The following is a 19,408-nucleotide window of genomic DNA, read 5'->3' as shown; positions in this document are numbered from 1 at the left end:
GGGGCTGGAGCCTATCCCAAGAAACTTAGGGCTTAAGGCAGGGTGCACCCTGAACAGGGTGCCAATTCATTGCAGGGCACACACACATACACTCACACACTAAATTAGCCTAATCTGCATGTCTTTTACCTGTGGGAGAAAACCAGAGTACCCAGAGGAAACCCACCAAACATGGGGAGAACATGCAAACTCCACACACACAGAGATAAATCGAGTCTGGCCGGGAAACGAACCCGGTTCGTGGAGGTGCAAGGCGACAGTGCTCACCAAAAACATGCAGATTACGCTAATTGGCGTTCCCTAATTTCCCTAATAAATACAACGGTAATCACCATTAGCTACTACGGCCCCTAGTTGGAGTACAGAGGTTCCTAGATGGATGGACAGACTGATATAATAGCAAGCTGGTATAAAAGGGATAAAACACCCTATGACGTGCTGTTAATTGAAGTTTGTCAACTTTGCAGTTTTAAAAGTTGTTATTTCTACAAAATTAGTTCGGAGTTGCCTTTAAAATCTCTTAGTGTTTCTTCCTCATGTCATCTCTATAAGAGTGTTTAAGTGTCACGGTCACTCCTTGCGCACTCATTCAAGAACTACATCTGTGGTTAGGAGTCAGTCTGGCATTTTTGTGACGGTCCTCAAGCAAAACAAATAAGTTTCAGATTCAATTTAAATTGATATAAAACTGAACTGTGGCTTTTAATATTATCAGTTGAATGGCACATGTACCTAAATAGAATTTTCCACTTTGTTTATGCAAGCTCTGCTTTTTAAACTTTTGGCACACGCTGCACCAAGTCTCTCTCTGGAATGGCACACGTCCAAGCTATAAAGCCAGAGAACTGCAGATGCTTGTAGATCAGAGGGGACTTGTTGTCCTTAACCTTTATTTCACCGAAGAACATTTTGTCTCCCTGCTCGGCACACGGTGTGCTTCTGCATGGATCTCTGCTATGACATTTCGCTCTCTTTGTCTGGAGCTCTTCACGCCTTTCTTTTCTCATGAACGTACAGCAGGACAGCGAGACTTAGAGCACGAGGTGGGGTACACCCTGGACAGGGTGCCATTCCATCACAGGGCACACACACACACACACACACACATACACTCACTACGGGCAATTTGGGAACACCAATCAACCTCATCTGCATATCTTTGGACTGTGGGAGGAAACCGGAGTACCCGGATGAAACCCACCAAGCACGGGGAGAACATGCAAACTCTATGCACACAGAGACGGGAATCGAGTCTGTCTCATGGATGATATTCAAAATTATGGTGGCACCTCCAGGGTCCGGGGTTTCTGCGTGCATGGAGTTTGCATGTTCTCCTTGTGCTCGGTGGGTTTTCTATGGGTACTCTGGTTCCCTCCACAGTCCAAAGACATGCAGATTAGTCTAATTGGCATTCCCAAATTGCCCGTAGTGTACGAGTGTGTGCCCTGCGATGGATTGGCACCTTGTCCAGTATGTACCCCGCCTTGTGCGCTAAGTCTCCTGGGATAGGCTCCAGGCCCCTCCGCGACCCTGTATACACGATAAAGCGGTGAGAGTGAGTGAGGATTAAAGGATATATTGTTATTTCTCAGACAAATGCATCATTCATCAATCTGGTGTAGATTTCTGTCAGGGGTCTCCGGTGTCAGTGTTTCGGGGTGGTACGTTTTTTCACCGTTTTTCATTAAAGAACGTCTTCAGGGTTTCAGTTTTTTGATTCCATGACAAGTTGTGGTTTTTAAAAACAAAAAAAGGAAATCTTTCTAAAACAGATCTTATTACATGAAAAATCATCGTCAACTTTCTTCACATCAGGTCGCACGAAACTACAGCATCACTGATTGTTTTCCGATAGCGTTCATCATATTGTAACAGGTTAATCAATAAAAAGCAGAGATTTCTTCACTCTCTGAGGAGTGAGGTCTCAGTAGAGCTGACTCATCCTGACTGAGCTTCTCTCTCTCGCTCTCTCGGGGAGATAACACACACCAAACAATGCTGTAAGATAGATAACGTGCACTCAGAGGACTTCGGCGTATCACCTTTCAGGAAATTTCATTTAACGTGGACCGTCCATCTGAGCGGCCCGTGGTGGGAGTGGGCGTGTAACTCAACCCTGTGCTCATTAAAAATCTTTCTGCATTCATGTTATGTGTAATCATGAGGAGTGTGTGTGTGTGTGTGTGTGTGTGCAGAGAGGTTTGGATTTGCACAGATTAGTGAACTGGGTCACTTCGTCAACAATGTTGTAATGCCTGTAAGTGACTGTCTAAAAGCACACACACACACACACACACACACACACGCCTACAATATATTATACTGGTATATTGATGAATGTGTCCATTAACAAGTTTATTATATTATTATTTATTTTTGTATGTGTGTGTTAAAAGTATTAGGGGTGTTGGCATTTGTAGGTGTGTGTGTGTGTGTGTGTGTGTGTGTGTGTGTATGTGTGTATACGTGTGTGTGTGTGTGTATATTCATGTGTGTGTATACGTGTGTGCGTGTGTGTGTGTGTGTGTGTGTATATACGTGTGTGTGTGTATACGTGTGTGTGTGTGTGTTGAAAATACTGGAGGTCTTGGCGTGTGTGTGTATATTTGTGTATGTGTGTGTGTGTGTGTGTGTGTGTGTGTGTTTGCGTGTGTGTGTGTGTGATAAAGGTATTGGGGGTGTTGGCATGTGTGTGTGTAAATGGGTGTGAATGTGTGTGTGTGTGCATGTGTGTGTGTGTGTGTGTATATATACATGTGTGTGTGTGTACGTGTGTGTGTGTGTGTGTGTGTATATATATACGTGTGTGTGTGTATACGTGTGTGTGTGTGTATATATATACGTGTGTGTGTGTATACGTGTGTGTGTGTGTGTGTGCGTGTGTGCGTTGAAAATACTGGAGGTCTTGGCGTGTGTGTGTTTGTGTGTGTGTGTGTGTGTGTGTAAAATGTAAATGTTTTTTTACTTTAAGACTTTTAAGTGATTTTCATCTTTATTAAATACATTATTCACATTGATGTACGTCTATTTCTTTTAATAAGTACAAACAATACATTTATTACAGTCAAACACAGCAGAGAAAATAAATAAAGGAATATCAGCAACTCTAAAATTATACATTTGGCATCTTACTAAAAACAGAAAAACCCTGTACAGTACAGTGAGCTCAGACATTTGACAGAAGCACTTGTCCCTCTCTCGACTGCTGAGAAAGACCTGAGAAAGACCTGAGAAAGACCTGTGCTTTCACGTCCCTCGACCGTCTATATAAAAGTCTGATCCCATGATAAGATCTTGTCCTGATCTTGTCTCGGCTCCAGTCCTTCACACTGTCTCCTACACACAGGGGTTTGACTTGACGTCGATGTTACGGTTGACGCCATGCACCAGGCGCCAATCAGATTAGGAAGAGCGGATTAACGTGTTTTTCCTGGTTTAATCCGAGGCACGGTCTCTTCATCGCATGACTCGGCAATCTTGGTTTCATCATGATAACACTTTCAGTGTCCTCACTGATGCTGTTAATAAATAAATTATACTGTACACAGTGCCGTTATTGGGAAATAATAAACTCTATAATAATGCAAAATCAAACAATTAACACAATCCCAGCAGCAGATTATGAACTGGGGCCTCCATGGATCAGACATTTATGACCCCAAGCACAACCCAAATATGTTCATGTGGATTAAGATCTAAGGAATTTGAAGGAACTCTTTCTCAAGGTTCTCTTTCGCTCTCTTTCTCTCTCTCTCTTTCTCTCTTTCTCCTTTTTAAAAATTACAGATGGTCATTTTTTCACCTAGAAAGTGCAGAACGTTTAGACGTTCCTCTAAAGTTTGTCTCCTAATAAAGAAAACACATATCTATATTATTCATATTATTAAATATTAAATTATCTATTTAAAAGATTCGCCCAGTACATTCATGAACACACCGTACAGTACCAAGGCTAACTGGGCCAGATGATCAAAATGTGCTGAATTTGACAAAATGTGAATTGGATTAAAAATCCATCCTTTAATACATTTGTTGTAGTATGGTATGGTTTCTATAGTTACACAGACCGGCCATGGCTTTACGGTGCAAAACCTTATGCTTAATATTCTGTAGCTTCCCCTTTTCTGCCCTTTTTAAGCCCTGGGGCATGACCCCACAGGATGAGGTGTGCCGTGGTGTCTGGCATGCGATATTATCAGCAGATCCTTCAGGTGCTGTGAGTGGCAGGGTGGGGCGTCCATTAGATTGGGATCTAGGGGGTTCAGAGGCTGGATTAGCACCCTTGGGCTCTTTACCTGTTGGCTCTGGTGCACTGGGTGCTCTATCATAACCAGCATTGATTTTTTTCAGCAATTTGCCCGGCACTGGCTTTTCTTTAGGATCGGACCAGACAGGCTGGCCTTTTCTCCATAAGGACATCGGTGAGCCTTGGTGTCCCTGATGATCCAGTCATTATATAACCGATAACAGGGGTTGATGTGTTATTTATTATTATGTGGTGTTAATATTGTCGGCACAGTGGTTTAGTGGTTAGCACTGATACCTTACACCTCCAGGGTCTGGATTTCTGATTTCCGCCTGAGGGTCTGTGTGCATGTTCTTCCTGTGCTTGGTGGGTTTTTAAATCCCACACTCCAAAGACAGAGTGCAGAGTAAAAACAGTGTGTGTCACTATTGGCCTCTATGGTCCCTAGTTGGACAACAGAGGTTCCTACAGTAGATGGATGGATGGCGTTAATATGATGGCTATTCATTGCACACAGGGACTTCTTTTGCAGACACAGACTAAGGTGTCATTACTGATATGAACAAATGGTTTGTAAGGAGATTTTCTCAAGCTTTTTCGAAGGAGTCTTAAGTGTTAGTGTAACGCTGTCATAAACTGCCATGGACAGCCAAGATCTTAAGGCCGGTTCTAATTATCATGACCGGCTAAAGACAGGTTTACAGCTAGTGTTAATAAGATACGTGATTAATACATGAAATGCATACACTCTTTTGTATGAGCTATATATTGTATAAGCTTTACTTTGTACATATATATATATATATATATATATATATATATATATATATATATATATATATGTACAAAGTAAAGAAATAAACCTTTGTAAGTGTGCTAAGGGATTGTCTATTCACGGAGAGCTTGGCTGACTACTAAGGATTATTATTTAAATAAAGAAATGATACAGAAATTAAACGACACAGAATTAAATAATATAGAAATGTTAATTATTACTCAATAAGCTTCAAGTCCTCTATCTCGTCCTCTCTCCTCTTCTACGTCAGCGCAGCAGATGTGGCGATGGTTCGTAGTGTAAAGTGAGCTGACGGGAACCGTACCCTGACATCCCAGTACCCATGAGGCCGAGCAGCATGGCGAACCGTGCCACCAGAGATCCCTCGTTCTCCCATCTGCTCCATGCTGCACGAGTCTTTAGGAGCAAAGTCAAAAGTCAGGAGTCAAAAAACTTCGAGTGTAAATTTCTTTATTACTTATTATAAATATATTTGAATAATATACAGGTCACATTAAATTAACGTTTTTTCTTTCTCACCTGCAGGTATCGAATATATCCTGGTGTCAGGCGTCGAAATTGGGACAACATCACTTTTCTCACAGTTCAGGTTCCTGGACAAAGCTGTCTCGTTCACATGCACCTACACACACACACACACACACATATGCATTCACTCTCACACGCTCAGACACATCACTTTGCCAAAGCTCTGTTCTGAGAGTTCTCTAGAGATAGTTATCTCGACAGGCTGCTTGTGTAACAGGTCACATGGCTGTGTACCTGCTTTCTCCTCTGCTTGTCAAAGTGTGAGAAAAACCCACCACGTTTTCACTGCACGTGTGTCCAGGAATCTCAGGGTGTTACCATTCTTTTAAAACAGACTGGTTTGAAATTTTATACGAAAAAGCAAAACATTTCCTCTCAATACATAAAGAGAGAATTAGTGAGAACCAGTCTTTGGATCTTTTATCTGCTCATAAATATGTGCACCTCTGCTGTGAATGTGTGTTATCGGATTCTGTCTGGACAGGGTGCCAATCCTCAACAGTGCACAAACATGCACTCATTCATAGACAGGACTACTGTGGGAAAAAAAGAAACCAAAGTGCAAACTTCATGCACACAAGGTGGGAATCGAACACCTGGAGGCGCAAGGCGACAACCACACTACCATGCATTATTATTATTATTATTATTTCCATTGATCTAATACACAGTATATCCATCTGCCTTGATGTTTCTTTCACTATAGTCCTCTTTACCTAAAAAAGAAAAAATTACCCGTGAATGGCGTGTGTGGTCAACTCGCTCCTGCTCCTCACGCTGATCCAATGTTTCCAGCAGCCCTCACTTCTGCATGTCGTGTGTTCTGTCGCTGCAGACACGTTATAGTCTGATCCGGGGTTTCAGTCACCCTGAGCTGGGCCTGGACCTAACCGTTTCCGCCACTGTTATTTTCAGTGAGGAGCGCCTGTGACACGCTCAGTCATAAGTCAGTGATGACTTATGCTCCTTACTGTTACGTCACACATAAACGACATAAATTGGGCCTACTGTTACATTCAGGGAGGAGTACCTGTGACACGGCTGTAGCGGAACTACCTGTTTAAACACACATTATTTAATGCTAAAAAGCAGATGTGATTTAAAGGGGTTCAGAAAAAAGACGCTTAATTTTTTACAGCTCATAACAAATATTATTTTTCCATATATATATATATTTTATGACATGATGTTAGCACATATATAAGGCTGACGTCTTTTTCTAAACCCAACCCGTCTGCTTTTTATATATATGTATATATATAGGTATTGTTATATAGGTAGAGAGATAGATATACACTAAATATAGGGAGAGAGATAGTACTGTATGCCATCTAGTGGATATATCTGGTACTGTACAACCTGGTACCGTTATTGCACATTTTATTTAATTTTACTTGCTTAGCTTTGCTTGCTATCTAGTAAATCTCCTTCTGCTGTTGACCTGCGCTTGCCATCCACTATATTGCTATACCGCCACCTTCTGGTCAGCGATGCACAAGCTAATCACAAAAGTGAGCGCGCCTCACAAAGCGGTGACGTCACAATCCACGGGTATATGATGGCACGTACAACGCAAAAGATTTGCATGGGTACAGGTACAATTGATGCTTCTTTATTTGAACTTTATTGTAGTTACTCTTTTTATTATTAAATACTTGACGAAGTTGACACATTTATAAGCCTTGGTTTTAACGTTTGTGTCCGTGTTTTAATAAATCGTATGGTCTAATAAATCACGGACACAAACAGCGGATCGTTTTGCACTATAGAGTCTGTTTTTTATTAATTGGAGGAATTTAAGGTATTTAGTTTTTTGTTTATATATATTGTTTTAATTATATAGATATTGTTTTAATTATATTCAATATGATTGGTTTATGGGTTTGTGCCTCCTGGTGTGCCCACGAGCGCATGACATGTGCGTTCACGTGAGATTTCCGTTACCATAGTTGACGGTTTAAGAGCCGTCACGTGATTGGTTAAACGCTGCTTTGATATTAGCATAAATTTAAACTTTGGTATTATTGCGCATGCGCGGGATGAATCGGTTTTTTTCCCCCCAATTAACATTAGGTCATTTTTCTAATAGACAGATCAGATTTTTTATTATTATTATTATTATTATTATTATTATTAATAATAATAACAATATTAATAAAAATAATAATAATATAAAAAATATTTTATGACCATGACTTATTAAGATGTGGGAATGAGATACTGTACTATGTCGTGGACACAATTTAATAATGTCATAGCCTATGGATAAATTAAAAACAGATTTTGTTTATAACTGTGAGTATAGATGGATGTTTACTTTTATTTACTTAATGACACACAGCATAAGTTCAAAACTACAATGAATATTGACATGACATGAATAATCTCATTATCACCTTAGTAAATCATGGCGACAGAATATGTTTCTTCTCCTTAGTGTCAGCAGAGGGGATCTGTAGAAAATAGACCAATAGATAGATAGATAGATAGATAGATAGACAGATAGATACATAGATAGGTAGATAGATACTTTATTGATCTTGATGTAAATTCCAGAGGAATAGGGGTGGTTATAATCCTGTGGCTGTTAGTTAGAATAACATGAATCAATCTGCTTTAGACCAGAATCAGAGAAAGGAAGCATCAAAATGACGTCGTCAAACAGCAACGCATTCAGTATGCCTGGGGACTTCTTACACTTCAGCTTCCAGGAAAAAGAAAAGAAGAGACAGGTTGGAATGTACACACACACACACACACACACATCCACACATCCTTCATTTAACTGAGTATACACATTTCCATCAACCTGTTTTATCTCAGGATCTAGGGAGGCAGCTCAACCTGAAGGCATACGAAAGGGGAGTAAAACCCAGAGAGAGCACCCGCGCGATTGTCGCACGCTACCTCCAGGAGATTGAGGAGGAGGAGGGCGAGAAAGAAGAAGAGGAGAGAGAACGTCGGGATACCAAGATCGCTCCTCTAGACGCATGCAGTCTGCCCGAGTGGGGTGAGCAAGTGGAGTAATTCAGCCTGTGCTGGCGAAAAAGTGTTAGCATAAGCTATTAGCGATCTAGTAAAAACACAACTTAATTTATGAACATCATTTAAATGTTTACAGCAATATTTCATTACTATCATTTATTAGAGCCATAGAGTTTTCATGAAAGATGAACATGAACCAAAAACATTGGATAATAATGAGTCAGTCTGTTTCAGATCTGAGATCTTCCCTTTATTCTCCTGTGTCTTGTTTTTCTCCCAGAATATCACCACATGGCGTCTGTCAGAGACTTTGTCGATAAGGAGCGGGAGATTTGTCAATTGGAGGTGAGAGATTGAGTAGAAAATATTATTAATCTGTTGCATCATACTAGGCGGTGCGGCGGCTTAGTGGTTAGCACTGTCGCCTAGCACCTCCAGGGTTCGGGTTCGATTTTCCTCTGGTTGCATGGAGTTCGCATGTTCTCCCCGTGCTTGGTGGGTTTCCTTCGGGTACTCCGGTTTCCTCCCAAAGACATGCAGATTGGGGCAAAATACGAAAGAAAAAAAAAGATCAGGATAACAAATATTCATTAATCTTCTATACTGCTTTTCCTTTTCTCTCTTTCTCTCTCTCTCTCTCTCTCTCTCTCTCTTCAGTACTCTATTTCAGTTAGCCAAAAGAGAGTTCAGGGTCTGAAAAACCAGATGCCAATGAATGAAGCGGAGATGGCAAAAGCAGAGGCATCATTTGGTGAAGAGGCCTTTGAAAAGTATGTCAAGGAGAAGGAGGAGAACACGGTGCTGGCTCTGAAAACGTAAGGAGGATCACCTTTATACAATCTCTCCAAAAAACATGATATCTTTGTGGAGGTGATTCTTTTGTGAGCCAATTCACGTATCGCCACATTGACAACAAAATGGATTTAATTTGCTGTTGTTCAGCTTGATCAGAGATGACCGATCACGTTGGATATAACCTATTCTGTGCTGAGTGCACGAGCTTCCGAGTGGTGCAACAGAAACACATTTTCATGGCGTTACATTATCAAAGGTTGTGTGTTAAAAAGTCTCCTTTAATCTCAAACCTACACATTAAACACGCCTACACCCGTCTCAAAACAACACGAGTGTTCTCTAAGGAACCGACTACATTTAATTACTCATGTTCAATTATGAAGCTAATGAATAAAGCTAAGGTATAAAACTTTGGAGTTATGACTTAATTTTATTTCTTTAAAGGTTCAAGGTTCTTAAATTGTAATAAAATTTGAAGAAAAAAAAAATCTTATTGAGATATTTAAAGAATTGTGAATATTTATAGAATAGAATTTATAGAATTATAGAATATTTATAGAATATTAATGAAATCGCCACAGCGGTATCGTGATAATATCGGTTGGTGACTGGTGGTGATCCTTGTTTTTACATTTTGCAGGTAAAATATTCATGAATCTACCTATAATTTCTTAAAATCAGCTTACAACAAACCCAATAGAAGATTATTCAGCATAGTTCTGGTCAAATGTTACCAAAATTGCAATGCAAAACTGTCTTGTTTTCTTGGCATAGAATTTAGCTTCTTTCAAGAAATAAACTCCAAAATTCTTTGTCTATTAAACAGTATTTTTTTACTTAAACTTCGACTCAATTTTGACTAGGAATAAGCTTATATTTGGTTTGTTAGTGTAGATATATTTAATAATATTTAAGGTATCTTACATTTACATTTAGTCATTTGGCAGACGCTCTTATCCAGAGCGACTTACATTTTTATGTATCCAGAGCGACTTACATTTTTATCTCATTACACATCTGAGCAGTTGAGGGTTAAGGGCCTTGCTCAAGGGCCCAACAGTGGCAACTTGGTGGTTGTGGGGTTCGAACCTGGGATCTTCCGAACCGTAGTCCAATGCCTTAACCACCGAGCTACCCCTGACCCTGTATCTTCTCTTGCTTAGATAAAGCAGTTTTGGCAGTGTAAGGTGATTTGGCTGTAACTGTGTATTATGGTTCTGCTGCTTATTATATATATTATAAGCTCTGTGAATATCATGGATAAATTAATAAATTTTTTTTGTCATTTTTTTCTTGATTTCTTTCATGGTGTAGTGCTGAAGAAGGAACCAAAGCCTTACTGCTGAAAAGGGAAGAGATCCAGAGGACCAGTAACGAAGTTGTGAAAATAAAAAAGTAGGCTCCTAAGAGGATTAAAAACTTTCAAAAAATGTATTCTTTCTTTAAATGGATAACCAAAATAGAAAAGGTTTCATTTAGGTTCAGGGTTCTTATGCTTTTAGGTGTAAACAAACATTTAAGCTACTTTTTTTCTCCTCTCAGGGAAATCGCCAGATATGAGGAAATGATGAGACACTATCAAATGTGTCAGGAGTTCCTCTGGAACATCTCGCCTCCTCAATGGCAGAAGCAGCAGGAAACCAGGAAGCAGATCGCTGAGAAAATCAAGGCAGCTGCACATGAGAGGGAACAGGATGCACAAGCTGACCTGCGTATGTTCACACACCTGACCTCAAAAGAGCCACGTTCTAGATTTGAACCACTTAAGATCAATTATCGGCACATAAACTCGTATTTATGTTCACATAGTTCTCTGGGAAGCGGTAGCATAATGGGTAGGACGAACCGAAAACAGACAAGCAAACAAGCAATGAATGATTTACTGTAGCTACTGTATAATAGTGATATGCAAATATATATATATATATTTGCAATAGTCCAACATTGCTATATAACACAAAATAATAAATAAGTTATTATATACTCATTATAATGAGTGCCGATTAATTATTAAAACACCCCATGACACAAGTGTGCTCTGATTGCAAACAGTCTAAACTTTAGTTTAGATCATATAGTTCAGTTTTTCAAATTTTTATGAAAAATATCATGTCAGTCTCCTGTCACTGTAATACTGATAATATACTTCCTAATACGGATATAATAAGGCTTCTTGATCATAATCAGCTGCAGATCAAATCAGTGGGCTTAGTACAGCGCTTCCCCCAACGGACCAGAACTCCAACTCCAAGGCCTCCCAGGAAAACTGCAAAAAGTAAGTAAGAAAAAACAAAACATACCCAGGCACATGCACACACACACACACACACATACACACATACATCAAACCTGACAGCTCTGGTCAAACCAAATCCAACTTTTGGTTGAGTAATCAATAAAACTAATTGAAAAAGAATAAGGGTTTCGCAAAAAAGCAATTTGTTATCAGTCACACGGGCATGACATGAGGTGGTGAATTGACCTGAGGTCTGAGTAAGAAAAAATAATGTCTAGGTTTGGGAATCAGCACCCGATATGATATTATCATGAGATCCAGGTGGCAATTTGATTTGAATTGCAATTCTGTAAGTATTATAATTTTATAAATATCCCAATTTATTATTATAATTTGGAGAGGACCTTCCAAACTTGGGGCAGTGGTGGCTCAGTGTGTTAAGGCTCTGAGTTACGGATCGGAAGATCGGCGGTTCGAGCCCCAGCTTCGCCAGGTTGCCACTGTTGGGCCCTTGAGCAAGGCCCTTAACCCTGTCTGCTCCAGGGGCGCCGTAAAAATGGCTGACCCTGCGCTCTGACCCCTTTCTACTAACAAGAAGCTGGGATATGCGAAGAATAAAGAATTTCACTATGCAGTAATGTATGTGTGACGAATAAAGGCTTAACTTACTTAACTTAGTCCAATGCCGCTGAGCAACCCTTGACCCCAACAAGAAAAAAAGAAAAAATATGATTGATGATCGGGCCAAAGCACCGGTGCCATTGCCGCCCAGGGTGGACCAGAACGACAGTGGGTGACGTTCTCTTGAGTAGAGCCCATGGTATGCATAGTGAAAGTTGTTCTAACAAGATAGTACCATCATAACGATGAAAATGACATCATTCATTGCGCTGATGTCATAGTGCTTGGGCCCTAAAAAAGAAATAAAGTTGATCCATAAATTAAAAGTAGGTGACACCAATAGTGCATTTGCTTAGCATTTACACAGTGAACTTGCAAATATCCCCCAAAAGCTTCAGGAGCTGACAAGGACAAAATAATAGACCAAAGTACCCTCTAACTAGTCCTGAAGTGAAATACCTACATCAACAAAGATACAGCACACTACCCTGACTCCCTTACTAACCAAAAGCAAGAGAAAATGAAGTCGACCTTTACCAAACCACTATTTACAATACACTATATATACAAAATGTATTTACAAAATGCAGAAAGGTGTCCGAACCAAGAAGGGCAAATCAAAAACAAGGTCAAAACATGTGAACAGTCATACACAGAAAGTCGAAATCAAAATGCCAAGCAGTTGCCTAAGAGGAAAATCACACACAGTCACAAAAGATAGAAAGGGGTCATACAATATATCTTAACAACAATCAGTGTCACGATACATTAATTAATACACAAAACAATCGCGATACATCACTGAATCGATCTTTCACCCAATGTCTAACAGAGTCACTTAAAATATAAGTGCATCCAATGCGGTAGGGCTTAGGGCTGCACGATATTAGGAAAATATGCAATATGCAATATTGTTGTTGAATATTGTGATAGCGATATTTCTTGCGATATAACATTTCCCTAGAGAAATGCAGTTTTTATTATTATTGCCTATTTTTTTGTTATTATTTATATGTAATGATCATACTAAAATAAACAGGTAATAGATATTCGTCTGGTGTCGAAAAGAAACTATATGTCAAGGAAATTGCAAATATTTTGACTTCAAAACACTATGAATGACTTAAAACCCTCAGCAGATATTCTGATTTCTGGTTTGCTGTTATCATAGACCTGTCAACACAATATGAATTACTTTTAAACATTACTTTTTATTTACGTGTAACCATACACTCATTAAAAGTGTCTTAAAACAAGAGCATCTTTTAAACACAATATTTCCTTTGGCTTGCCTGTTTTTGTTTTGTTTTGTTTTTTTAAATAAAAATAAATATTATTAAACAAAAATGTAATAAAAAAATACTATTAAGTATAAAGATATAAGCGGGTATAAAGATAGTAAGGGCCTATCTGATTGGGCAATTTGGACACAAATGCTTGGCACATAACTTTGCGATACAGATATCGCGTATACCAATATCGCGATAACGATAATTTTTCTATATATCATGCAGCCCTAGTAGGGCTGTACCAAACATAATGCAGAAGTGTTGGTTACTGTTTATTACTGTAGCTTGAAATTAAGGTCCTTGAAATTGCACATACTGTATTGGTATAATAACTCTCTATACAAACGCTCGACTCACCATAGACTCCACCACAGGCCGAGCATTTGTGCCATCGAATCCTCTTTAAAAATCTGCTTTGTCACAGTCGATGGTCTTATCAACACGTGTAATTTGAACGAATTGCGTCAGTTATTAAAACTGTTATTACTTTATATACAATCCTCATATTTATTTCTACTAAAATGGTAATGAGGATCGTATCATGCACATGCATTTTCTATATGTATCTCGTATTTCTAATGCTGTCTATCTGTGAAACCTCAGCAGTGACAAGAAGCCTGAAGAGGATTTGGGGATTGAGAACCTGGAGTTCTACGAGGTTCTTTTTTATTTTATCTCATCTCATCTCATCTCATCTCATCTCATTGTATCTTATGTTCAGTGCTCCTTTGCTATACAAATACTGAATTAAGTATCTCAGTTCCTGTTCCATACAGAGCAGTCTCAATTTAGTAATTTAGCTTCGTTCTTTATTATCGAAGTATTTCTTATAAGGTTTATTAAAAGAATTCAGTTTTGCAACAAAAAACTAAAAAACTAAACAGTTAAACAGGAACTGATAAAAAGTAAATAAATGCAAACGCTACAGCAGATACAGCTGACTAATTGGAATAATCTGACTGTCCAAATCAGAAGTGTTAAGCTGTGCTGATTACGTTACTAGACAACTACAGAATAAAAAGTATATCTACTTTTAGGCTTTATTTAAAGATTAAGGATTATTGATCATTATGTGATCATTTATAAGGTGAAGTTTGTGTGCCTGCATGTGTAGAAACCTCAGCTCTATTTTACGGACCGTAAGCAGCTGCTGGCCATCATGCTAGAGATGGAGGAACAGACCAATCATCTGTTTCAAGAATTAGATTACATCGAGAGGTCTCTGGAGTCTGGCAGACAAAACGAGGTCAAGGAGCTCAAGCAATTGTAAGTGACACTAACAATCAAACCTCATACGAGGTGGTATCAAAAAGTTTCAAGACTACTGTAGTTTTGTAACAGATGGCAGCACAAGGCTGCAGTCACACGGAGCACCGATCTTCATAAGTCAGTGTGCCAAAAGACATCATCCTGTGTACATCGGGAGCTGTGGATCTGGTGTTCACCTGACCACCTGGTTCATCATGAACAGCAAGTTAAAACAAATGTAAAATTCTGTGTGAAGCTGGGCAAGGGATGATTGGCACGACTCATTCAAGGTGTTTTGACTGGCGAGGCGATGCAGGTTCACTGCTCGACCAAGTGCATGCTTACCGTCTTTTTTGGTATTTACGCCATTGTGCATCGAGAATTCATCCCCCGGGGCCAGACTGTCGATAATTAATTCTACTCCGAGTTTTTAAGACGTCTGATGGAGGATGTACAGTCTGAAAAAAAAACGGTGGCACCCGAATCTCAAAACATTTTGATACCGCCTCGTAGAATCTTAAAGGGAAAAACTCGCCTATAAAGCATAATCGAATGGAGCTGTTAAATCCTATAAATAAAAGTGCTAGGATCAGACGGACAAGACAACAAGTTTCTATTGAACCATTATATAGTTTTATGTAAATAGGGCAATACAGTAAAAAGCAGTTATTGTAGGTTTTATGTCCGTGTGTGTCCAGACAAAAACGAACTTATATTTCAGCTATGGAACAACTCCATCACCTCGAATGAACACAGTTAAGCTGCATTAACAGCACGCCACATACTGTACACATAATAATTATAATAATAATAATAATAAATGTGGCTTTCCTTTGTCCTACAGGCTTCATATCTGCCTGACTGACCACATGAGAGCCATAAAATCACCTGCTCCTTCCTGCAACTTTTGGTCATGTGGGAGCCCGTACACCTCTAATGCACTCTTCTAAAGTAGACTCTCTGACTACATTTTTTAACCGCTGGATTGTCTGTGTACATGCAGGGAGATGGAGACGGCCCGGCTGAATGAGCAGATGGACTGCCTGACTAAGTCCATCAATGAAAACAAAGAGAAAGCAGCAGAAATACAGGAGAAAATCGAAAGTTTCCAAATGAGCGAAGATGCTCAGAATGCAGTCCTGGAGCAATTGTATGAAAAGATCAAAGAGGTGTACAGAGTCAGTATGGGATGCGCACCGGAGAATCAGACGTCGTGTCAGCTGCTCGGAAGCGTCGAGATGTGCTTGTACGACCTGCTGGAAAAGTTCGACAGGTTTCCGGAGGATGATTTGAAAACTATAAAGAAAGAGTACCGCAGAGACTACATAGCCAGGTTAGAACGTGCAGAAACACAATTCATTGGGGACATGTAATTAGTGCACCTTTTTTTTTTACAGGTATACAATAAGCGATGCTTCTGTGCATAAATCAGCCCCCATTTTACCCTGAACATCACTGGACCACAGCTGAGATTATATTAATTAGATTTCTCGGGAACATTCTCCAGTAGGCTTAGTGGATATAATGGCGACTCATGACCACCCTTTTAAAACCCATAATAAGACTACAAGGTGGTCACCTGGACACCTTACACCTTTTCACCAATAGGGTAATGACAGAATCAGGTCTACCTTGAAGGTACGGTTACATTTCTCTCGGTGTGAGATCAAAATGAGGGCTGAACAGAAAGTAATGCAAAAGTGACATCATGTAATGACTGAAAAGAAGGTTAAAAGTTGCTGAAAACCGTATTTTCATTGTTTCTTTCTCTCTCTCTCTCTGTCTGTTCCCCCAGGATTAGGAAAAAAGAGAAACACCTTAAGCTGATGGCCCAAGAGGAAAGGCGGCGTCATCGCGCTGCAGTGAAGCTCCAGCAGGCTCAGGCAGAATTTAAGAAACCTGTAAGTTCTACAGTTCTTAACCACACGTACTACTTAACTGCCCACAAAGAGATCTTTCTGCCTGCAAATGAAAAGTCTGCCATTTTTTTATTTCAGGTGGGAAAGAAAGAAATGTGGCGGTCCTGGGTGGAGAAAAAAGTACCCAAGGTAGAAGAGGAGAAAGACGTGGTGGACAAGCATAAACAAGAAGATGACAACTACTTTTTTTCATGAGTGACACCGTAATCTTAGGTCCAGAAACTAGTTTCACGTTTTATTGACGCCATAATCATTGACTAATCAGGAAATAATGAAGCGTCCCTAATTCTAAGCTAAACAAATCCCAGCACAGGATACATGATTGGCGGCCCATTAAAAAAACAAAAAACAAAAACGGAAGTCAGTAAGTCACTGTGGTTGTGGCTCTTGGTTTTGGTGGTGAATATTGTAATTTCACAGTCAAATCTTTCAGAGCTACAATTTGTGAGGCTCTGAAGTCTGAGATATTTGTTGGTCGTTGGTGGACCTGGAGTTCACAGGTACCTCTGTGATATGGTCGTCAGGATGGAATAATCTGATGTAGTTGCTGCACAATGGTTTCATCCATGAAGCATCCCACTGGCAGCCACTGACCTGCATTAGTAACCTGTAAGGGATTCTTTCATGGTGGGAGTGAGTTGGTACTGTAGATGCTGATCTGGGCCATCTTCTTGATGTTCTTGCCTTGAGCACCGTGAATCAAAATGTAGTGTTCCTGGGTTGAACCGTCTGGGAGATTTATAAGGCATAAATCTTTTGCCCTTTGGCAAGTAAAGAGACTAAGGAGTAATGCTTGAAAGTTTGGTGGTCCTGGGTCAAATCGGTTGGGAGTAATAGTGATGTTAAACTTTTGCCCCTTGGTGATGCTACAGAGATGCAAGGGCAGCGGTGTTCTCCTCAGGGCCCCTAAGAGCACTAAAAAGGCACGAATGCAGTTTGGTGCTCCTGAACCATATGGGATGTACTGTATAGAGGTTTAAAGATAGTATGCTATATTTAAACTATACCCTTATGGAAGGCGACACGAAACATTTAAAACAATTTAAAGGCAATGATACCAAATACTGACTAGTTGTTTGTAACTTCTGACCCACTGAAAATGTGATGAAAGAAATAAAAGCTAAAATAAATCTTTCTCTACTATTATTCTAAAATTTCACAATTTTAAAATAATGTACTGATCATAACTGAAATAAGACAGGGAATGTTTACTAGGATTAAATGTCAGGAATTGTGAGTTTAATTGTATTTGGCTCAGGTACTGGATATGTAAACCTCTTTTTTAGGATTTTAACTGTACATATATCATAAATAATATAGTTTTATGTCTACGTGTAACTTTGGACCTTATAGAAACAGAAGTAAAGAAATAAAAACAATTTGCACAATGCAGCAGATTCATTAATAATGAATCCAGAAATAAACAGAGAGAATATATTTTAAGTATACAGGACATTGCCTCACAAACATTTTGTGGATGTTGTTTTATTTGATGATAATTGGTTTTGTCCAGCAGATATAAAATATAAATCTTAAAACTGTATGAATAACATGAAAGAAATGATGTGTCGTGTACATTCAGATGCACTACCTTAAAATGCAAAGGTTTTTTTTATATAAATATTATTTTTTTATATGAATTAAGTTTTATTAGTAGTATAACTGAGACGGGTTAGTGCATGATGAGTGCAGTTACACATACGTTTTTAATACAATGCAATTTGCTGCCTCATTCACTTCTTAACTTCTTAATATACCTTATTAGGATAATAATATTCCCAGCACAAATGAGTGAAACCTTTGAGTGTTGTGTATGTGGAACCCATCTGTCCCATTTTTTACTTTGCCTTTTAACTTCTTCTGGCCATAGCCAGCTACAAGAACAATTACAGTGATGCATTAATGTGCAGGTGGTACATTTTTATTTCTATATCAACATGGCCAAAAGTTTAAATATAATACTGTTCCATAACTCATAAGAAAATATGCATGAAGTAAACAGAAAGAAATGTGTGGTTCTTCAACAATTTTGTTCTTCCTGTTAACTGCTAATAATGATTGATTATTCAGTAAATCTGTTCTAAAAGGAGTAAATTATGATCTTACATCCTTTTTTAAACAAGTTTACTTAAGACTTAAGACCAAAATATGTGTGTTAAAGTTCCAGCTGCATTTTAGAATGCAGGGATCATCCAGAACATCTGTGTTTGGGAACTTATCAAGCCATTCCCACCTGCTTTCTGATGAACACAATCAGTGGAGCTAATGTATGTAAAAACATTACTTCATGAGGACACTCTCAATATTTAGCGATTAAAAAGGAGCTGAAGAAGGCTGAGTTAGGCATTAATGGTTAGTCTCTACACACTAGTCACAATAGAAGGATTATCTTGTTTTCTTGGTTTACTAATTTGTATTCTCAGTTTGTCCATCTGTTTATTCAGTTTAGAAGTTTGTACCTCTCTCCAGCTGGGACTAGGAGCTTTATTCACTATAGAGGGAATCATAGATCGACAGATGGATGGATGGATGGACAAATAGATAATTTTATTAATTCTAAAAAAGAATTTGTACAATTACATCAGCCAGTTCACAGATTATACAACAAGGTGTAGAAGAATATTAAGAATAGGTTAAAATAAAAATAAAAATCACAGGGAGAAAAGGGGAAAATTTGTTCATCTTCCATATTGCTTTATTCTGGGTACAGGTTCACAGGGCCTAGAGCCTATTCCAGGACACGAG

The 19,408-nt window shown here is 39.0% G+C and overlaps 2 protein-coding genes across 3 annotated transcripts; one reads left to right on the top strand and one right to left on the bottom strand.

The window, feature by feature from the left end:
- Positions 1-5,126: 5,126 nt before the first annotated feature.
- Positions 5,127-6,642, bottom strand: zgc:193593 (uncharacterized protein LOC564090 homolog). Its single transcript, XM_053482300.1, has 3 exons — positions 6,306-6,642; positions 5,562-5,664; positions 5,127-5,438 (listed from the first exon to the last, which is right to left on the bottom strand). Exons 2-3 carry the CDS (start codon positions 5,610-5,612, stop codon positions 5,289-5,291), a joined length of 201 nt encoding a protein of 66 aa, XP_053338275.1. The 5' UTR covers positions 5,613-5,664; positions 6,306-6,642; the 3' UTR covers positions 5,127-5,288.
- Positions 6,643-6,942: 300 nt separating this feature from the next.
- Positions 6,943-17,916, top strand: LOC128510190 (cilia- and flagella-associated protein 100-like). 2 transcript variants are annotated; one of them, XM_053482286.1, is made up of 13 exons: positions 6,943-7,159; positions 8,196-8,302; positions 8,394-8,580; positions 8,836-8,900; positions 9,213-9,370; positions 10,665-10,745; positions 10,893-11,062; positions 11,538-11,625; positions 14,100-14,154; positions 14,611-14,762; positions 15,748-16,077; positions 16,540-16,645; positions 16,742-17,916. In XM_053482286.1, the coding sequence occupies exons 1-13, from the start codon at positions 7,126-7,128 to the stop codon at positions 16,856-16,858; spliced, it is 1,650 nt and encodes a 549-aa protein (XP_053338261.1). In that variant the 5' UTR covers positions 6,943-7,125; the 3' UTR covers positions 16,859-17,916. The 2 variants fall into 2 exon arrangements, with proteins under 2 accessions (XP_053338261.1, XP_053338260.1); XM_053482285.1 differs by having other exon boundaries at positions 6,943-7,165.
- Positions 17,917-19,408: the final 1,492 nt, after the last annotated feature.

The sequence above is a fragment of the Clarias gariepinus genome, chromosome 22 (genome assembly GCF_024256425.1).
Source record: "Clarias gariepinus isolate MV-2021 ecotype Netherlands chromosome 22, CGAR_prim_01v2, whole genome shotgun sequence".
NCBI classification, from domain to species: Eukaryota; Metazoa; Chordata; class Actinopteri; order Siluriformes; family Clariidae; genus Clarias; species Clarias gariepinus.
Note: the sequence above shows the minus strand (reverse complement) of the source record. Positions and strands in the feature narration are given on the sequence as shown.

What these genes read in the sequence shown, in the direction of transcription:
- zgc:193593 (XM_053482300.1), bottom strand. Translation starts at nt 5,612, where the DNA reads ATGTTGTCCCAATTTCGACGCCTGACACCAGGATATATTCGATACCTG. An exon ending in GATATATTCGATACCTGCAG is followed by an intron (nt 5,439 to 5,561) that starts GTGAGAAAGAAA and finishes TTGCTCCTAAAG; the next exon opens with ACTCGTGCAGCATGGAGCAG.
- LOC128510190 (XM_053482285.1), top strand. Translation starts at nt 7,126, where the DNA reads ATGATGGCACGTACAACGCAAAAGATTTGCATGGGTACAG. An exon ending in AAAAAGAAAAGAAGAGACAG is followed by an intron (nt 8,303 to 8,393) that starts GTTGGAATGTAC and finishes GTTTTATCTCAG; the next exon opens with GATCTAGGGAGGCAGCTCAA. An exon ending in GGGAGATTTGTCAATTGGAG is followed by an intron (nt 8,901 to 9,212) that starts GTGAGAGATTGA and finishes CTCTCTCTTCAG; the next exon opens with TACTCTATTTCAGTTAGCCA.